This window comes from Mytilus galloprovincialis, chromosome 3 (genome assembly GCF_965363235.1).
Source record: "Mytilus galloprovincialis chromosome 3, xbMytGall1.hap1.1, whole genome shotgun sequence".
Classification (NCBI taxonomy): domain Eukaryota; kingdom Metazoa; phylum Mollusca; class Bivalvia; order Mytilida; family Mytilidae; genus Mytilus; species Mytilus galloprovincialis.
Genome location: NC_134840.1, coordinates 75474573 through 75491516, shown reverse-complemented (window position 1 = coordinate 75491516; position 16944 = coordinate 75474573). Strand labels below are relative to the sequence as shown.

Genomic DNA, 16944 nt, shown 5'->3' with positions numbered 1-16944 from the left:
TAAGAAATTATTATAAAAACTCTGATAGTTTTAAATTGCTAACCGAGATATATTTTTTGTATGACACATGATATCTTGTATGTGGATGTAAATTAAGTCTTCATAATTTTGGTAAATTGATATAACCTCAGTTTTGAATGTATCTGTGTTCTTCTATTGTTCATTTTTTATGGAACTATATCATGGTTAATCAAATTCATAACCAAAATTTCATTTTGATGATTCATTTTTCCGTATCATCAATTCTCTTAAAATTGGATAGAACTTTCAATAACAATTACCACTTTTTTAATTCTAAATTATTTAAGTGGGCAAAACAGAAACTATTATAAAGTCTACCTTTCTATTATGTCGATCCATTTGTATACTGTATATACCACATCTGTCGAACCAAGGTTTGGAGTTTGCATTTCAAAATGCACTTGACGACAGAAACATTAATATAAAATATTTTTTTCTTGACAATTAGAATGTTTCATCATACTGTGAAGAAAAATGGAATTTCTATGATTTTTTCAAAGCATGAACCAATAGTCAAAAGTACAATAACAACAATAGAAACATAGGGAAAAAAAATTATAAATGTTATTTTTAAATGGCTATTGACAATAGTAAACGCTAAATTAAAATTATTTTTTGAACAATCATATTTGAATATACTTCCCAAATTTCACTTGCTATTGAATTTTTTTTATCACATTTAAGGTAAAAAGATATATAAAAACTTATAACTGTCTTCCTTTTAAAATCAATGATAACTATTTTTAAGATTTATAAATGACATATCACATGTTCTGATAAATGTAGAAAATTAAATGTCCTTCATTCTTGTGTATGTAATCTAAAGAGTTTCATAACATTGTATTGGTTAAAAAGATTAAATTGCTTATGATGTAGTGTAAGTGTCAGTAGATAAATTTAGAACTAAAAAAAATTGACTCGGAACACATCAACTGATTGGTATACTTTTTGTTGTATATATGTTCTGCAACTACTGTTACAGTAGTCTCAGATATGTTGTTGCTTGTATTTTCTTGTACCACCAGCTGAATTTTATATTCTTTACTGCAATACATATTGATTAATGAAAATAAGAGTTTAAGGCTATTGTATTGAAAAAATACTTTTGTTAAAGAGAGATGGAGAGAAACTGCATCATATTTGTTCTTGTTGGATGCATAATAGTTTTTTTTATTCAATGAATCTTTATGTAAAACAATGTAAACTGTATACATAGATTAAATGTACAAACTATTAAATATATTTACTTACATCATAACCTGTTTCTGTTTTCAAAACTACAACTAACACAATGCTTCATCATTGATAGGTCCCCTCTGATTTGCAGCCATTCTGTCAAACAAAAGATATGGATCAGAAATCGTATATCAATGACAATATGTTTTGTATATTCCCTATAAAGTGTGAAAAACACTTTACAATGCAATTTATTAAGATGTGGTATATGATTGCCATTAAAATAACTCCCCAAATTTATAAAGATGTGGTATATGATTGCCATTAAAATAACTCCCCACAAGAGAGAAATAACAACTATAGGGCACAATATAGTCTTCATCAATGAGCAAAGCCCATTATGCTTAGTCTGCACAAGGGGCACTTCCATAATTTCTCTGACAATTTAAACTGTTGATGATAAATGCATAACCTACCAATCAAAACCTGTTGAAAAAATATAGTATTGTGTTTGAAATCATGTTACAAAATCAAGCCGTCAGTGAATTGAAGGAACATCACTTTATTGCTGTTTGTCATCTCAATTTCACAGATATGCCTTAACCATGTCGCATTTTTTTTTTCATCTCACAACAAACGTACTAAAAGAGATATCATCTCAAAGTGTATGATTTATTTCAAAAATTGCATTGACAAAACACAAATATTTGGTATTTGATAAAACAGAATTAAATAATGCCATTAAGTTTCAATGCACAGTCTTACTTTCACAAAAATTGCCCACATGTTTCATAACTTGGAGATTTGTGCAATGAACTTGTGCTATTGTTTACTGCTATATTGAAATCCAAGATTGTTGTAGACTTCTGGTATATCTTAAGATACGTATAAGTAGTCGAAAGTCAAAACTTATCATAACTGGTCATCTGCAATAAGTGGAAAGGTCTAGGTGGGGACAACATCAGTGATAAGAACACATTTAAGGTAGATCACAAGTACATATTTTTTGAGACAGAATTTTTTTTATAATTTGCCAAAATAGACATTTTACTATGCTCTTTTTAAAATTTGAATAAAAAGTATGGGTCACCGTGCTATTTTTCAAGCTATGAGTCGTTGAAAATTGCCAAAATTTGGTTAGTTTTTTTTTTATAAAAAAACACATTAGTGTGCATAAAAAAATTTCTATGAGATAGAATTTTGAAATAAATTGTGAGAAGAAAGGTTTCATAATATGTTTTAAGAAAATATAAAGAAAACATGGTGTCACAGAACTTGTTTTCTTGCTACAAGTAAAAATAAAAAATTTTCCTATTAGCCCAGTATAAATTTTGTACTAGAAGAGTTATCTCCCCTTAAATAGCTCATTTGAATTTTTTTATTTCAAAACCTAAAAATTGATATTTGTTAAAATATTTTGTATAACACAATTAATTAACAAGTTTTCTTCAAATAGAAATAACAGTCTAACTATTGAAATGCAAATCTGTCTCTAAATTTGCAGATTTAGGCAAATAACTAGACCGATATTGTACTGTGATTGTACAATCCAAGATGGCGGTATACCATCAATCTACCTTAAGACGATTGGACGTTCCTGTGGCTTTCTAAACGCCATGTATCAAAAACCCAGATGCATATTCTGGCCAAGAACTAATTAATATAATAGATAAGAAACAAGAAAACTTTAGTACAAAAAACAAAATGAACGAAAAACAAATATGTAACACAGCAACAATTAAACGACAACCAATGAATAACATGTAGGTTCCTGGCTTGGGGTACAGAAACGAACTATAAAAATCTGTTGAAATAGGCGTAACGCATCAGATGTATACAAAGTAGATATAGATTATTTATCACATACGTGATTGCTAAGTATATATATATATATATATATATATATATATATATATATATATATATATATATATATATATATATATATATATATATATATATATATATATATGACTCTAAAGTGCGATGGGGACGCTAAAGTACGATGGTCACGCTAAAGTGCGATGGTCTACGCTAAAGTACAATGGTTCCATACGCTAAAGTGTGATGGACTGGGAAAAATAGACGTAAAAACGTACTTTGATTATGACGTTTAGTCGTTTACACAAACTAGAAGCAGTATTCGATGGTCTACGATAAAGCATGAAAGTACAATACAAACTAAAAGTTTTAAACACGCCGGAAGATAAATTATAAATATTTTATTAACACATTTGATTAAAACCAAATGTCAATGACTGTCTGGAATGATTTAAACCTGACCGTGCTTTGTCGGCTGAGGCAAATGTTTTTTTTTCTGTAGCTGGAAGAACTTGTATCGTGCAGTCGACCATTTTACTTCTAGCATATAAATACAAAATAGTATTCGCATGGATATCATTTATCCTGCTTTTATTGGAATCGAACAGATACATTTGAATCATTGATTATACTGCTGTTTACTTTGCAGTTCCCGTTAAAATATTGTCGATTTTGTTGGAAAGTAACGTCGGTAAAATAAAAGTACGTTTTTGCATGCGTAAATTATAATTTGATTTAGTCGGCTAAAACATTAGTCTGTATATTGAAGGAAAATATAGCATTTTTGTGTGGAAAAAGAAGAAACGTCTCTCTCTCTCGTTTAAAGCATAAAAAAATGTTACATATTCCGACAATAATCTAATTTTATATTTGTAATTTACAATAACGACTGTATGAGGATGTGTTCCCACTAGTGATAGACTGTGAGAACGGCAATATACACCAATTATCTTTTGTAAAAAGACTATTTTAAACCTCAATGTTTTAATCCCTCGAATCTTACCCTTTTGGTCCATCGCACTTTAGCTTGTTACACCATCACACTTTAGAGAACAAACAACCATCGCTCTTTAGCGTGAGACACCATGGTACTTTAGCGTAGACCATCGCACTTAAGCGGGACCATTGCACTTTAGAGTACCATCGCACTTTAGAGTCCTATATATATATATATAATATATATATATATACATAATTATATAACCTGCCACTGGACGCAAGCTGTTATACATCACTGTCAATTCCATTTAAAAAAAAAGTAGTGGCTCTTTGATCGGCACCGGCAAAATAGAAAAAAAAAGCTATTTTATTACCGGCCCTTAATGAAACTGTTGATGTGATTAGTAGAAAACAAAGCTAAATATTAAATTTAAATCATTTTATCACAATATCAAGCAATAAAAATACAGTACAAATCAAAAATAAGATATTGAATTGTTCATGAATAAATAATTTATAACTTTATAATATCATTCAAAATCATGAAAACACATTTGTTCTAAAATATTTATAAAGAGTTGATTTTCAAATCTGTAATTACTAGTTTATCGCAATGTTTGTATTATAAATTTACACCAGAAGATCAGCTGGTTGCGTCTGATATTTTTCAATAGCTTTTTGATTAGTTTCTTATTCAAGCTTTTCTAAAAGCTATTACTTTTCTATATGATGGAAGCGTGATTTCTGTGGAACGTAGAGGTCATGTAGTTCCTATAAAGTATAATGAAGTTGCTATGAAGAATTTCCTATTATGATAGCTGATCCAAACACGGAGCAATCCAAATGCTTGGTATCGTGTGGAGACATCCTTACTTTGGAGGGTGATTGTCAAGACTGGTACTAGATGCTTTGGAGATATATTCCTAATGTGATCATTGATTTCTATCCTGTTCAAGCTTTTTAAAAAGCTGCTATCTATATAAGCTTGCAGAAGTATTATATTGCCTCCGTATATATTATAGTAAGATTTTTCATTTTCCTCCTGGTAGATTAAAGTCAGGGTTGGTATAGCGTGGGTGTATCAACACTTACATAGTAGTGTAAAGCGTAAGAGTACCTTATAGTTATATTTATATATAATAATTTTATTTGCAAAATACACCCATATGGGTCAAGCAAACACAAATACAACATTTAATACAGACAGTGAAGAATTACAAATATAAACATAAAAAAAACATAGTTATAAATGGTAATTAATGTAACCTTTGATGGACATGGACCTCATTTTCGCAATTCTAAAGATTGCTTTATAAAGTCACCAATTTCTGTCAAAAGCTCAGATTTAGTATTTAAAAGGATATATTGATATTTTTTTTTTATTTTCCTGCTGCTCTAGAAGCTATTTCTTTCCTGTATGATAGAAGTGTGAATACTAATGTATGTAGAGATTATGTAGGTATAATGGAGTTGCGATGGAGAATTTTCTATGATAATAGTTGATCCAAACAGAGCCACAGAAGTATTTAATTGTAAGAAACACCGCCAAACAATAATCATTGCGGATAACAGATCTCATTACGGTTTGCTGATGTAAAATCAACTGATGGATTTTTGCAACCCGATAAGAGTAGTCCACTCACATGCCTTTTATCAAGCTGCAATAAAGAAAAATATAGGAGAGGTCTGTAAAGAAAAATATAAATTTGCGCGGTGTTTATATATAGTATAGCGCATAAATTACTAGTATGTTAAACGAGGTGTGTAAGTTAATTTGATTATCATTTTGTTACAGAACATGTGAAAGATTCTGCCATTGAGTGTACTTTTCATATATGTTATGATGGTATGATACTAAACCAATTACGGGAAGGATTGTCCCCGATATTCATATGATGAAATCATAATCTTTCAATCAGTTTAATTGAAGTGTGGAGCTGGCATGTCAGTTAACTGCTAGTAGTCTGTTGTTATTTATGTATTATTGTCATTTTGTTTATTTTCTTTGGTTACATCTTCTAACATCAGATTCGGACTTCTCTTGAACTCTCTGAATTTTAAATGTGTGTATTGTTACATGTTTGCGTTTACTTTTCTATATTGGCTAGAGGTATAGGGGGAGGGTTGATATCTCATAAACATGTTTAACCCCGCCGCATTTTGGCGCCTGTCTCAAGTCAGGAGCCTCTGGCCTTTGTTAGTCTTGTATTATTTTAAATGTAGTTTCTTGTATTCTTGTGTACGATTTGGAACGTAGTATGGCGTTCATTATCACTGAACTAGTATATATTTGTTTAGGACCCAGCTGAAGGACGCCTCCGGGTGCGGGAATTTCTCGCTACATTGAAGACCTGTTGGTGACCTTCTGCTGTTGTTTTTTTCTATGGTCGGGTTGTTGTCTCTTTGACACATTCCCCATTTCCATTCTCAATTTTATGTTTTAATATCGATTTCATCTTTCGTTTCAGAAAACACTAAAAAATCTGATCCTATTGGAAAACACAAGAAAATTTAAATCGTTCTTTTATAACAACCGGGGATATTTCACCGACCTATTGTTCTTTAAATTGTCTACTGATTTGAATCAAAATAAAAGTACTTAAGTACTGAACATCGGATGACCGCAAGTTCTGTAAATGGTTCGACAAGCACTTGTCTCAGAAATAAAATCACATCTCTATACATGTAAGTGAGGTTAATGTTAATGTGCAGTGTATGTGCGTGGTGGGCATGTCACACTTCTGTAATAATTCGAGTTTTCTAATTAAAATGGATTTTAATAGGCATTCGTACTTTCCCCGCAAAAAATGTTTAATCAGTCATACAGAGTTATCTTTTCTTAAAATTGCAAACGTTCTTGCGATATTCTTCTGCATGCGTGTGCTTATATATTAATGATTTTTCACTTATATACATATGATATAACGAAACATTTTAATATTATCAGTTTATTTTTTTTAAAATGTATAAAATGTGATTCATTGGAGAAATGAATTCATATCAAGTGATAAGGAATGTTAGTCTGCACTTGATGATGTCTATGTATTCATTATGTTTATAGATCGGTAAAAAACGAATAGTATGTAATGGAAATCTAGTCGATATCAATTCAACGGAATTCCATCACGGTCATCCGCTGTAAAAACGACAACTACTTAAACATGGATATCAGTTAAGTGTAATTTATAGGTCTTTCGGTGTACATCAGAGTGTAACTGAACGCCTCTTAGTTGGCTTCATTGTCGATGTTAAATGGTATAATACTAGTATTATACTGCTGGGTTAGTGATTGAATGACTTATAATCCATAACAAGTATTCGGAACAATTCTAAAAATATAAAAAAAATCAAGTAAAAGTTTTCTTTTGTATTAATTGTATAATATTTTTGTCCATCTGATGAGTTAAGCCTTTTTCAACTGATTTTTATAGTTGGTTTTAAAGCTTTACTGCTCTACCACTGTCCAAAGGTTAGGGGGCGGGTTGGAATCCCGCTAACATGTTTAACCCCGCCACATTATTTATGTAAGTGCCTGTCCCAAGTCAAGAGCCTGTTATTCACTGGTTGTCGTTTGTTTATGTGTTTTTTCATATTTGTTTTACGTTCATTTCAATAAGGCCTTTAATTTTCACGTTTGAATTGTTATACATTGTCCTTTTGGGGCCTTTTATAGCTGACCATGCAGTATGGGCTTTGCTCTTTGTTGAAGGCTGTACGGTCGCCTCAAGGTTACACCTTTTAAAGTAGCATTTCGCTATATATATAAAAAAATAAAAAAAAGTAATAAGTTTTATTTTGTATTAATTATATAATAAATTGATACATTTTAATATATATATATTAATTCAACAATAAGTAAAACATAATTCATTCAATAAAAACAAACATGCGTATGGCACACATTGTAATACAGAAGGACCGTATGTTCCAGATTTTAAGTAATTGTTCATTTTAATGCAGAGGTCATTGAAATTTAAAGCACCAATTATTACGATATCCCATATTCATATTTTTTAACACATTTGAACCAAAAATCAAAAACTATACATTTGCGCCATTTTACAAGTAACATTTTAGAAGAAAGTCCAAATATCAATTGACACAATATAAAGAGAAACAAATATTCTTTATGACCTGATCACATTTTGGATATCTAGTGTTCTGTAAAAATGAAGACACGTTGTGAAGAAGTGCCAAAATACTTGAAAAGCCTAAGTAGAGGTGTATGACAAAACACTACTAAAAGCATTGAACATACTCAACCATAAGTCAAAATCTATTTTTAAAATTAATCTTAAATTATAATATAAATAATGTGTCAATACAACTTTGCAATTTAAGACTAATTGCAAACACTTACATAAAATCACTTTAGAATGATCGTACCGTATACCATCGGTACAGCGGATATAGGTACTGACAAATCGAAAATAATGAGACATCTCTAATCATTAATCTAAGATCAAATCATTTCTTAAAACAACATATATGTTTAGATTGAAGTACACATCGATATTATGTGAACAAGCCAAAGATTTTCGTTACCGTGTTAGGTCAAAATAGTTATAACACCGACTTTGTTAGTACCTTTATCCACTGCACCAATGAAACCCGGTGATACATTTCGTTTGGGTTTTGAAATTTTCAATAAAACTTGCAAATTTGAACAAGCTGTTTTATATATGAGCTTTCTAAACAGGAGAAATTAACGATGATTGTAAGCAGCCCTAAACAATAAGATAATCCTAAACTCGGAACATACTTTATTTACTCTTTTTTGTTTGATTTTTATTAAAACATTTTATAAAATAATTTGGAATGTTCTTTCTTGGTTCCCAGGTAGCATCGGAAGAATTGTATCCTTCCCAGTGCACTAAAAAGAATTGTTTTTTTCCAATTTTCTTTTTGTCAAGAACACTGACAACTTTATACATGCCATTTTCCTCTTCTTCATCTGAAATTAAGGTGGAAAAAGAAATAAACAAAACATTTTTCATAAATTAATTAACCCAAATGTTCATTAAACCATGTCGCCACATTATGTATTTATGTGCTTGTCCCAAGTCAGAAACCTGTGGGTTTCGTTTGTTTATGTGTTGCATATTTGTTTTTCGTTCAATTTTTGTACATAATTAGGCCGTTTGTTTTCTAGTTTGAATTGTTTTACATTGTTATTATTGTTTTTTTTTTATCTAACTGTGCGGTATGGGCTTTGCTCATGGTTGAAGGCGTACGATGACCTATAGTTATTAATTTCTGTGTTGTTTTGGTCTCTTGCTGACAGTTGTCTCATTGAAAATCATACCACATCTTCCTTTTTTCATACTTATATGACTTGTTCATATTCAAACTTAGATGAACATTCGGGGATCTGACATGAAAGAAACAAGGCAGAGATTTCGTCAATTTGGAAACCACTTTCTTTCGCCAATCTACAAAACAACCACTTTATAATTCTTCCGGCCAATACAGTGCTTAGCCCAAAAAGCAATTAAAAGAAGATAGCAAAACAGACCTTTAGGTACAATGATACGTGTTTGCTCCTCTACGACATCAACCTGAATTGTTGCAGCTAATGAATCTAAAACATCTGAAATGAAAGGATAAAAACTTAAAGATTAATGTCTGCCAGCTGTCATTGTAAAAATAAAATACTTGGAAACATTTTGTAAAAAACCATACAACTATGAATTCTGATTTATACACAATAAACTAAAATTAAAAGTCAAACAAGACCAATAAAGGCAAGAGGCTCATAATTTGGGACAGGCGCAAACATGCGGCAGGTTTAAACAAGTTTTTGAGATCTCAACCCGCCCCCTATACCTCTAGCCAATGTAGAAAAGTAAACGCATAACAATATGCACATTAAAACTCAGTTAAAAAGAAGTTCGAGTCAGATTTAAAGAAAGTAAACAAAGTTTGGATCAAATTAAAATTACTAACCTAATGGAATCTCTGGAGCACCTGTGATTTCCTCCATGTGCATGTTACTCAAATCTAAATAAAAAAAAATTCAGGTACAATATTTTGTATAATCAAACATCACATCAATTATTTATATCAAACTTCAAATACTGTATTAAAATTCTAACTTCGTACTAAGTTTCATCCTGAACATGAATTATGAATTATTTGTTGTTAGACATTATTAATCAACGATCAATCAATCGTACACAATTTTTTGATGATTGCAGAAAATTAAGCTATATTTTCCTAAATATACTAGTCAACAAAAGAAACTATACAAGACTTTTTTTCAAATTTAAGATAAAGTTTTCCGTTCATTGGACCAATATTGAAGGTAGTAATACTTAATCATTATGAAAATAAAAATCCGTTAAACAAAATTTTTTTTTCGCTTTTGTGACGTTTTTTCGCGATTTTTTTTTTTTTTTTTACAAAATTTACATAAAACGACAATTTTAAAAACAGAAGTTCCAACTAATGATGCCAACCTCTCATTTAAAGGTTAAGACAGTGTTTGCCATCAATTTGTTTTATAAAATCATACAGTTTCTTCGTTTATTTGTTAAGCAAAGTTCGAGAAATCGGTAAAATGTATAAATTATCAACTGATTCACCATAGACAGTATGTGTAAAGTGATATTCAAAAAGCGGTCACAATCTTATAACTAATCCGAAAGGTTCCAAATTTACTGTGTGTTATTTTCATATCTAAAGCATTGATTTGAGACGAAAATAAAAAATCTTTTTTTGCATTTTTTGAGATTTAAAAAAACACTTTTTTTCCCAAAAATGAGAAAAATCAATATTTCAACCAATTAGTTATATCATGAAAATAACTTGATTATCATATTGAATATTTTAAAAAAAAAATTGAAATTTGATTTAGTGCTTAGAAAGTTATGTGTCGATTTTTTTAAACTTTCAGTAAAACTAATTTGCACTTTTCGGTCATTTACACGGAATTTAGATACTTTCCGACAAGTTTTGATTTTGATTATCACATGTGCATACATTGCAAATGAAAGCTTTTAAAATGGTGTATCTCATTTTGTTTTATATTAAATGCTTTTTGATAAATTTTATTTCAAAGTCGCGTATCGTTTCTTTTGTTGACTAGTATATATACCAAAATAATGCATTAAAAAAACTGTATTCAAACCTGTAAGTACTTCAACACCATGCTCCCCTACAGCATCACTGGAAACAGCATGGGCTAATGTGCCTGAAACACCTGAAATAAAGAGTAAACACATGAATTCATGAACCTTAAGAAATCTGACATACCAAAAACTGGCATTTTTGCCGCGAAATTTTCAATTTGCATTTATCCGTTTCAGATCCGTTCATCATCCGTTTTATCCGTTATACGCCCGATAGAAGTCCGTTTCTCATTTGTTTTAACATCCGTTTTATCCGTTAATCGTCCGGTAGAGGTCCGTTGGTGAATTTATTTTCCAGACCTCCAACGGATGTATAACGGACACGTATAATGAATATAAAACGGAAACGAAACGGACGAGTACCGTACAAAATGGACGTTCAACGGGCATTGTATCCGTTGGACGTCCGTTCAAAGTTTGGAACATGCTCAAAATTTTCCACCGGATAGAATGAACGTAGGCAGATAAAACGTACGCTTAAGGTGTCTTCCTCCATCTTGGATTGAAAAAAAAAGAGAACCAAAGGTCCAGATTTTCTATCAAGTTAGCAAAATTTGATGCAGTTATTCAGATATTTTATGCGAATTTTCATTTAAAAGAACCAATTTATCCTGTATAATCCATACAAAATGTGTCATTTTGTCACGCCCTGTAGCTTGGGAAAATGCGCGGTGATCTATCATTTTTATTATATTTTTCAACATATATCAATAGATACTAGTACTACATTTTGGCAAAGTATGCACAAAGTCTATCATTTTTATTTTAGACTCCCATACCACCTTAACGGACATGCAACGGATATGGACGGACGTCTAACGAATAACAACGGACGTCTAACGGACATAAACGGATTGAAAAAAATATCCGTTAGGCGTCCGTTCGAGCTATCCGATATTAAAGGTGTGACCGAGGCTTTAGTACAAATGGTGAATAACACAAACTAACCTATAGTAATATCTACAGCATCCGCTACTGCCTCCATAGGTTCTTCTCTCAGCTCTATATAAAAGAAATATAGTTCTGCTATACAATTGTAATGTGTAAATATTTATGTATACAGCAAACCTTGAATCATGCCAATTCAGAAACAGCCAGTTAATAACACTTTATTATGTTTATTCGTAAATAAGTATTTTTCACCTTCATTCCGCACCATATTATACACTCAAGCCGTATAAACATTTTGAAAAAAGGTAGCGTATTCTATGGTACGTATTTAATACATTCATGGATTCTGAAATATTGTGAAGTTAGTACATTGTACAGGTTATCATTTACAGTCGTGACTCGTGTGATGTATATAAAATTGAAAATTTTGAAAAAATATAAATTAATAAAATATCATTATGTTACTGTATGAACGTAATATTAATATGTTATAACGTGAAGTTACTACTATATATTCATAAAAACCACCGCGAAAACACATATACATGTATTCACCCTTATTCTAATCAAAAACAGTTTAAGTAAATGTTTTAACTTTAAGTGGATGACATAATAAATCTCATACATTGTACAAACTTTTGATCAAAATACCAACCTAATGGTATAGCTGGAGCATCCGTGTCCTCAGTAATAATTTCATTTTCTAATCCTGAAAAAATAAAATTACTAAAGCTTAGAATAAAATCAGTGATATTTTATTTCAGCACATGCATTTTAATCTTGATGATGGATTTCGGTTGATTGAAGTATATAGATGTATATAAAAAATATTGTTCTTCTGAATCTAAAAATCATCCGATGGCCTGCTTGTTTTAAGTTGTTCGAGATGTTCGCAAAATACACCTTATTTACAAATATTATACAAGATTTACAGAATGTCAAACAGAAAGTTACAAGACAAAAAGTCACGGACAAATAGTCACAGACAAAAAGTAACAAGACAAAAAGTCACAGTACAAAAAGTCACAGTCAAAACGTCACAGAACAAAAAGTCAAAGGACAAAAAGTCACAGTACAAAAAGTCACAGTCAAAAAGTCACAGGACAAAAAGTCAAAGTCAAACATTCACAGGACAAAAAGTCAAAGTCAAACAGTCACAGGACAAAAAGTCACAGGACAAAGTTTTCTCGTTTGAATTGTCTTTTCGGGGCCCTTTACAACTGACTATGCGGTGTGGGCTTTGCTCATTGTTGAAAGCCGTACGGTTTAGAAAATCAACAACAACAACATCTTTTAACATATTGACCTCAATAATAGACAAATGTATATATAATATATGTCATGCTGTATAATGAATTATCATTATATATTATTGTTTTTGATTATGATATTCTAATGTTATAGTAATTTCATGTTTGTGATTCTGTAGGAACGTAATATAGTTTACCCTACACACATTATATTTGAGATGTCAAAAGACGAAAGAAAAGATTTCTATCGTAACATTGCTAAAGGTTTACAGCGGCCATTATTTTCTGTATACAGAAGAATGACCAGGATGTATGATCAGAAAAATCACATCGGAAAATATACCCCTGATGAAATTAACAAGCGTAAATAGATGCCAGGAGTGACAGTTTTACAATATATACAATTTACAGATATTTTGAAGAATATAGAAAAAGTTAAATTAGTAAGTTGTACGTTAACAATTTGTTGTGTACCCTACTTGATTTTGTCTTTATATGTTTTAACACATGGTGTTTTGTTTTAAATACCAAATAACATTGTACTGCCCTACACTTCAGTTTTTCTAATTGTGAAGTAAAATCAGCACCCTAATACATTAATATTGAAATGTTTGTAGTTTTGCTGAATATATTAGATATGTATCCCTTGTTGGGAAAGTGTCTTCTTATAGCACTCAAAAGATCCCTCACACATGATTTGTTAAGTAGGAATACAATGTTTCGGTTACAATGAGACAGCATCCTAACATCATAACTAAACAAAAGGCATCTATATAGGGCAAGATACAGTTTTCATTAATATTAAGCTCATCTGGGTCAATATCCCTAATGCGCCACCAATTGAGGAACAGAACACAAAACTTGTGTTTAAACAAAAAATCTCTGTGTAGTGATATTGGACATGTGTTTATTTTTTACAAATGACTGAGATTAACCATTTGTGGTGATTTGGAAAGTAGAGTAAACATAGAATAAATGTGTAAAAACTATGGAGCTATCAAATGTGTTCAAAGTATTAAATTTTCAAAGAACATTTGTGTAAAAAAAAGGATTTCGAACAACAAAAGTTGTTCAATAAATATCAATAATGATTCAAAAATTGTTGTGAAAAAAAAATTAAAAAAAAAATCCTACAGTTGAATAATTTAAATTTAAAAAAAAATCATTTATCAATGCTTAAGAACAACTTCCTGCAATTAAAAGTGTAAACACATACCATTGGATGATGTTGCAGATGAGGCAAGTGTAGTAGCTGGTATCACGTTCCTTAAAGAGATTATTAACATTCATGAATTTCATATAAACACAAGTGCCTAGTTTTATTGGCTTTTATTCAAGAAAACACAAAGGTATTGTCAATTATAGCAATTGATATTAACAAATATTTTGAACTCAGAAAACTATCAAAATAGTACAGATATATTAGTATGTAACCCATTGAAAGTATTTGCCTGTTAGTATTAAATATAATTAATATGCGGTTTTTTTTTACTTACTTGTGTATGGCAATGGTTTGACTGTGGTTTAAAATATCTTACAGTTGAGATCGTTATAGTCATATTTATATATAATTTATATCAACCGATTAATGTGACAATTATCAAAATCATTGTAATAAATTACTTTGCTCGTCATGGGAATAGAACATCTTAAATTAAATTATATTATCTTATAAACGGTTTCTTTCTAGTGTTTGCATTAACGGAACTCACAATTAATCGATACTGGAACAAAATAAGCTGGATAAAGTTTGATTACCTTGCTATTACTTTCGATGAATGCTTCATATTCCTAGCACTTGTTATGGTATTTTCAAGGAGCATTTGAAAATGTAAACCCTAAATGATTCGCTAAACTCATTTATGTTGTTATTTAAAATCTTTTGTTTCAACACTAAAATCAGCCTAGACAATTTAAGTTTAGAAAAATCTAAAATTCAAAATTCATTTCTAGTTTTTCATTAAAAACTACGATATTCGTGGTTTCATAATATCAAATGTGCGTCTACATGTTATAAGAGTAAGGGTAATACATACACAAATTTGATGGAGTCTTTCTGGCTTATGATTTGCCTAAGAGTAGACAAACCATAAGAATTGGGGTCTTTAAAAATCACACCATCAGGCAGACCCTCCATTCTATATAAGTTGTTTTTAATTATATTTCCATAGGGTACTGCCTGATTCTTCAAACTGGCAGATGCTGTAAAGATATATGTTATCATATAAATCAGCAAATAGGAGCAACAAGCCAATTCTTATTATAAATTGCAATCACAATTCTAAAGATTGAAATACTACACGCACGGCGACAAAGATACAAGAAAATATATTTTTTCAAACTTGTAAACCAGTATTTAATTTGCATCACTCAGCAATAACTTTACTGACATTCAATTGATCCATATGTCTGTAGCGTTTTGTAAATCTTGTACATATTATAGTTTGCCTGCAGCTTCTATCTTTATTATTCTTCCATAAACAAAAGCTGTCTGTTCAGCCTAAAGCATTTCCCCTTATCAGTTAATGGCAATCATTCCAAAAACGAACTATCGAATCGTTTCTCATAAATCAACATGTTTGGTGGCCATCCAACGATATACGCGGTAGTTTTAGCATTTAATAGACACTTTAAAACAGATACATGTATCTACTGTTTTAGTTTAACAACCTTATATATAATTGTGATAAAAAAAGTACTAATAAATAATGGCATGTTTGATTTGAACAAGTTAATTGACACTTTCGCAAAAACAAATATTTCACGTGTTCGAAAAAATATATAAAAAAGGTTCATACACTGTGTTTACTTTAGGGAAAAGACAAAAACGCCAATCCGATATTACAATGTAGCTTTTACACATTAATTTCTTTAATTGCTCTAAGGTAAACTGGTAAATGAAACCCTTTTTAAAATCATTTAGAAAATTAAGATATTTTTGTTTTAAGTTTGCATGTTTCTTTTATTTCGTTTTTTGTCGACAGATTCTAATATACTTACCCCAACAGGAATGGAATATTTTTCTAACGTTTTCAGTTAGCTCTTTTTTTTTTTGTGTCTTTGTGAGTCCTATCATCTCCAACATACACAATGTGTCCTTAAAAATCACTAGTAACCCGAATTTAACTTGATCGGACAAAAACGCATTAACGTTGTTTAAAATGAGATTAATCGTCATTTGATAAAGATTGACAAAAATTAAAAATCATTTTTAATTTATTTCAATGCATATCAAATCATTTTAATGCCAGTCAAATAGATTCGCTTGCAGTCGTTCAATTTAATTCAAGTTGGCGGTAAGTTACGTCAAACAAATAGGCCACGCCCCCGTTAAACTATTTCAAACTGGTATAATTCGTTTTAAACCGTGTTGAGACCCGAGCTTTTAACAGGTAAATCACTCAAGCAAAACAACATCCATGTATCTTTCGTTCATTTGTTTCAAACTTTATCGACTTATATATATAAATGCGTGTATTCTTATTAAAGTCATATACTTATCACAATTTAAACAAATGAATGATCAATACACGTAACATATAAGGAATTTAAATAAAAAAATAAAATATTGATGCACGGTTTAAGAAATTTAAAACTTGTGAATCTGTTAAAAATAAAATAGTTAGATGTTTAACATATTTTTAATTTGCCCAAATGCAGTAGATCTTTATCTCACATATTCGTTTCAAAACTTGCTGAGTGCTATGAAAACTTGT

General features: G+C 30.4%; 2 protein-coding genes across 2 annotated transcripts in view; both read right to left on the bottom strand.

The window, feature by feature from the left end:
• The window catches only part of LOC143066801 (uncharacterized), a 240978-nt gene that overhangs the window by 132892 nt on the left and 91142 nt on the right, over positions 1-16944 (bottom strand). The gene's annotated exons all lie outside the window — the stretch shown is intronic.
• LOC143066568 (uncharacterized) lies at positions 8133-12682 on the bottom strand. Its single transcript, XM_076239453.1, has 6 exons — positions 12634-12682; positions 12036-12089; positions 11087-11158; positions 9904-9957; positions 9473-9547; positions 8133-8911 (listed from the first exon to the last, which is right to left on the bottom strand). The coding sequence occupies exons 2-6, from the start codon at positions 12070-12072 to the stop codon at positions 8721-8723; spliced, it is 429 nt and encodes a 142-aa protein (XP_076095568.1). The 5' UTR covers positions 12073-12089; positions 12634-12682; the 3' UTR covers positions 8133-8720.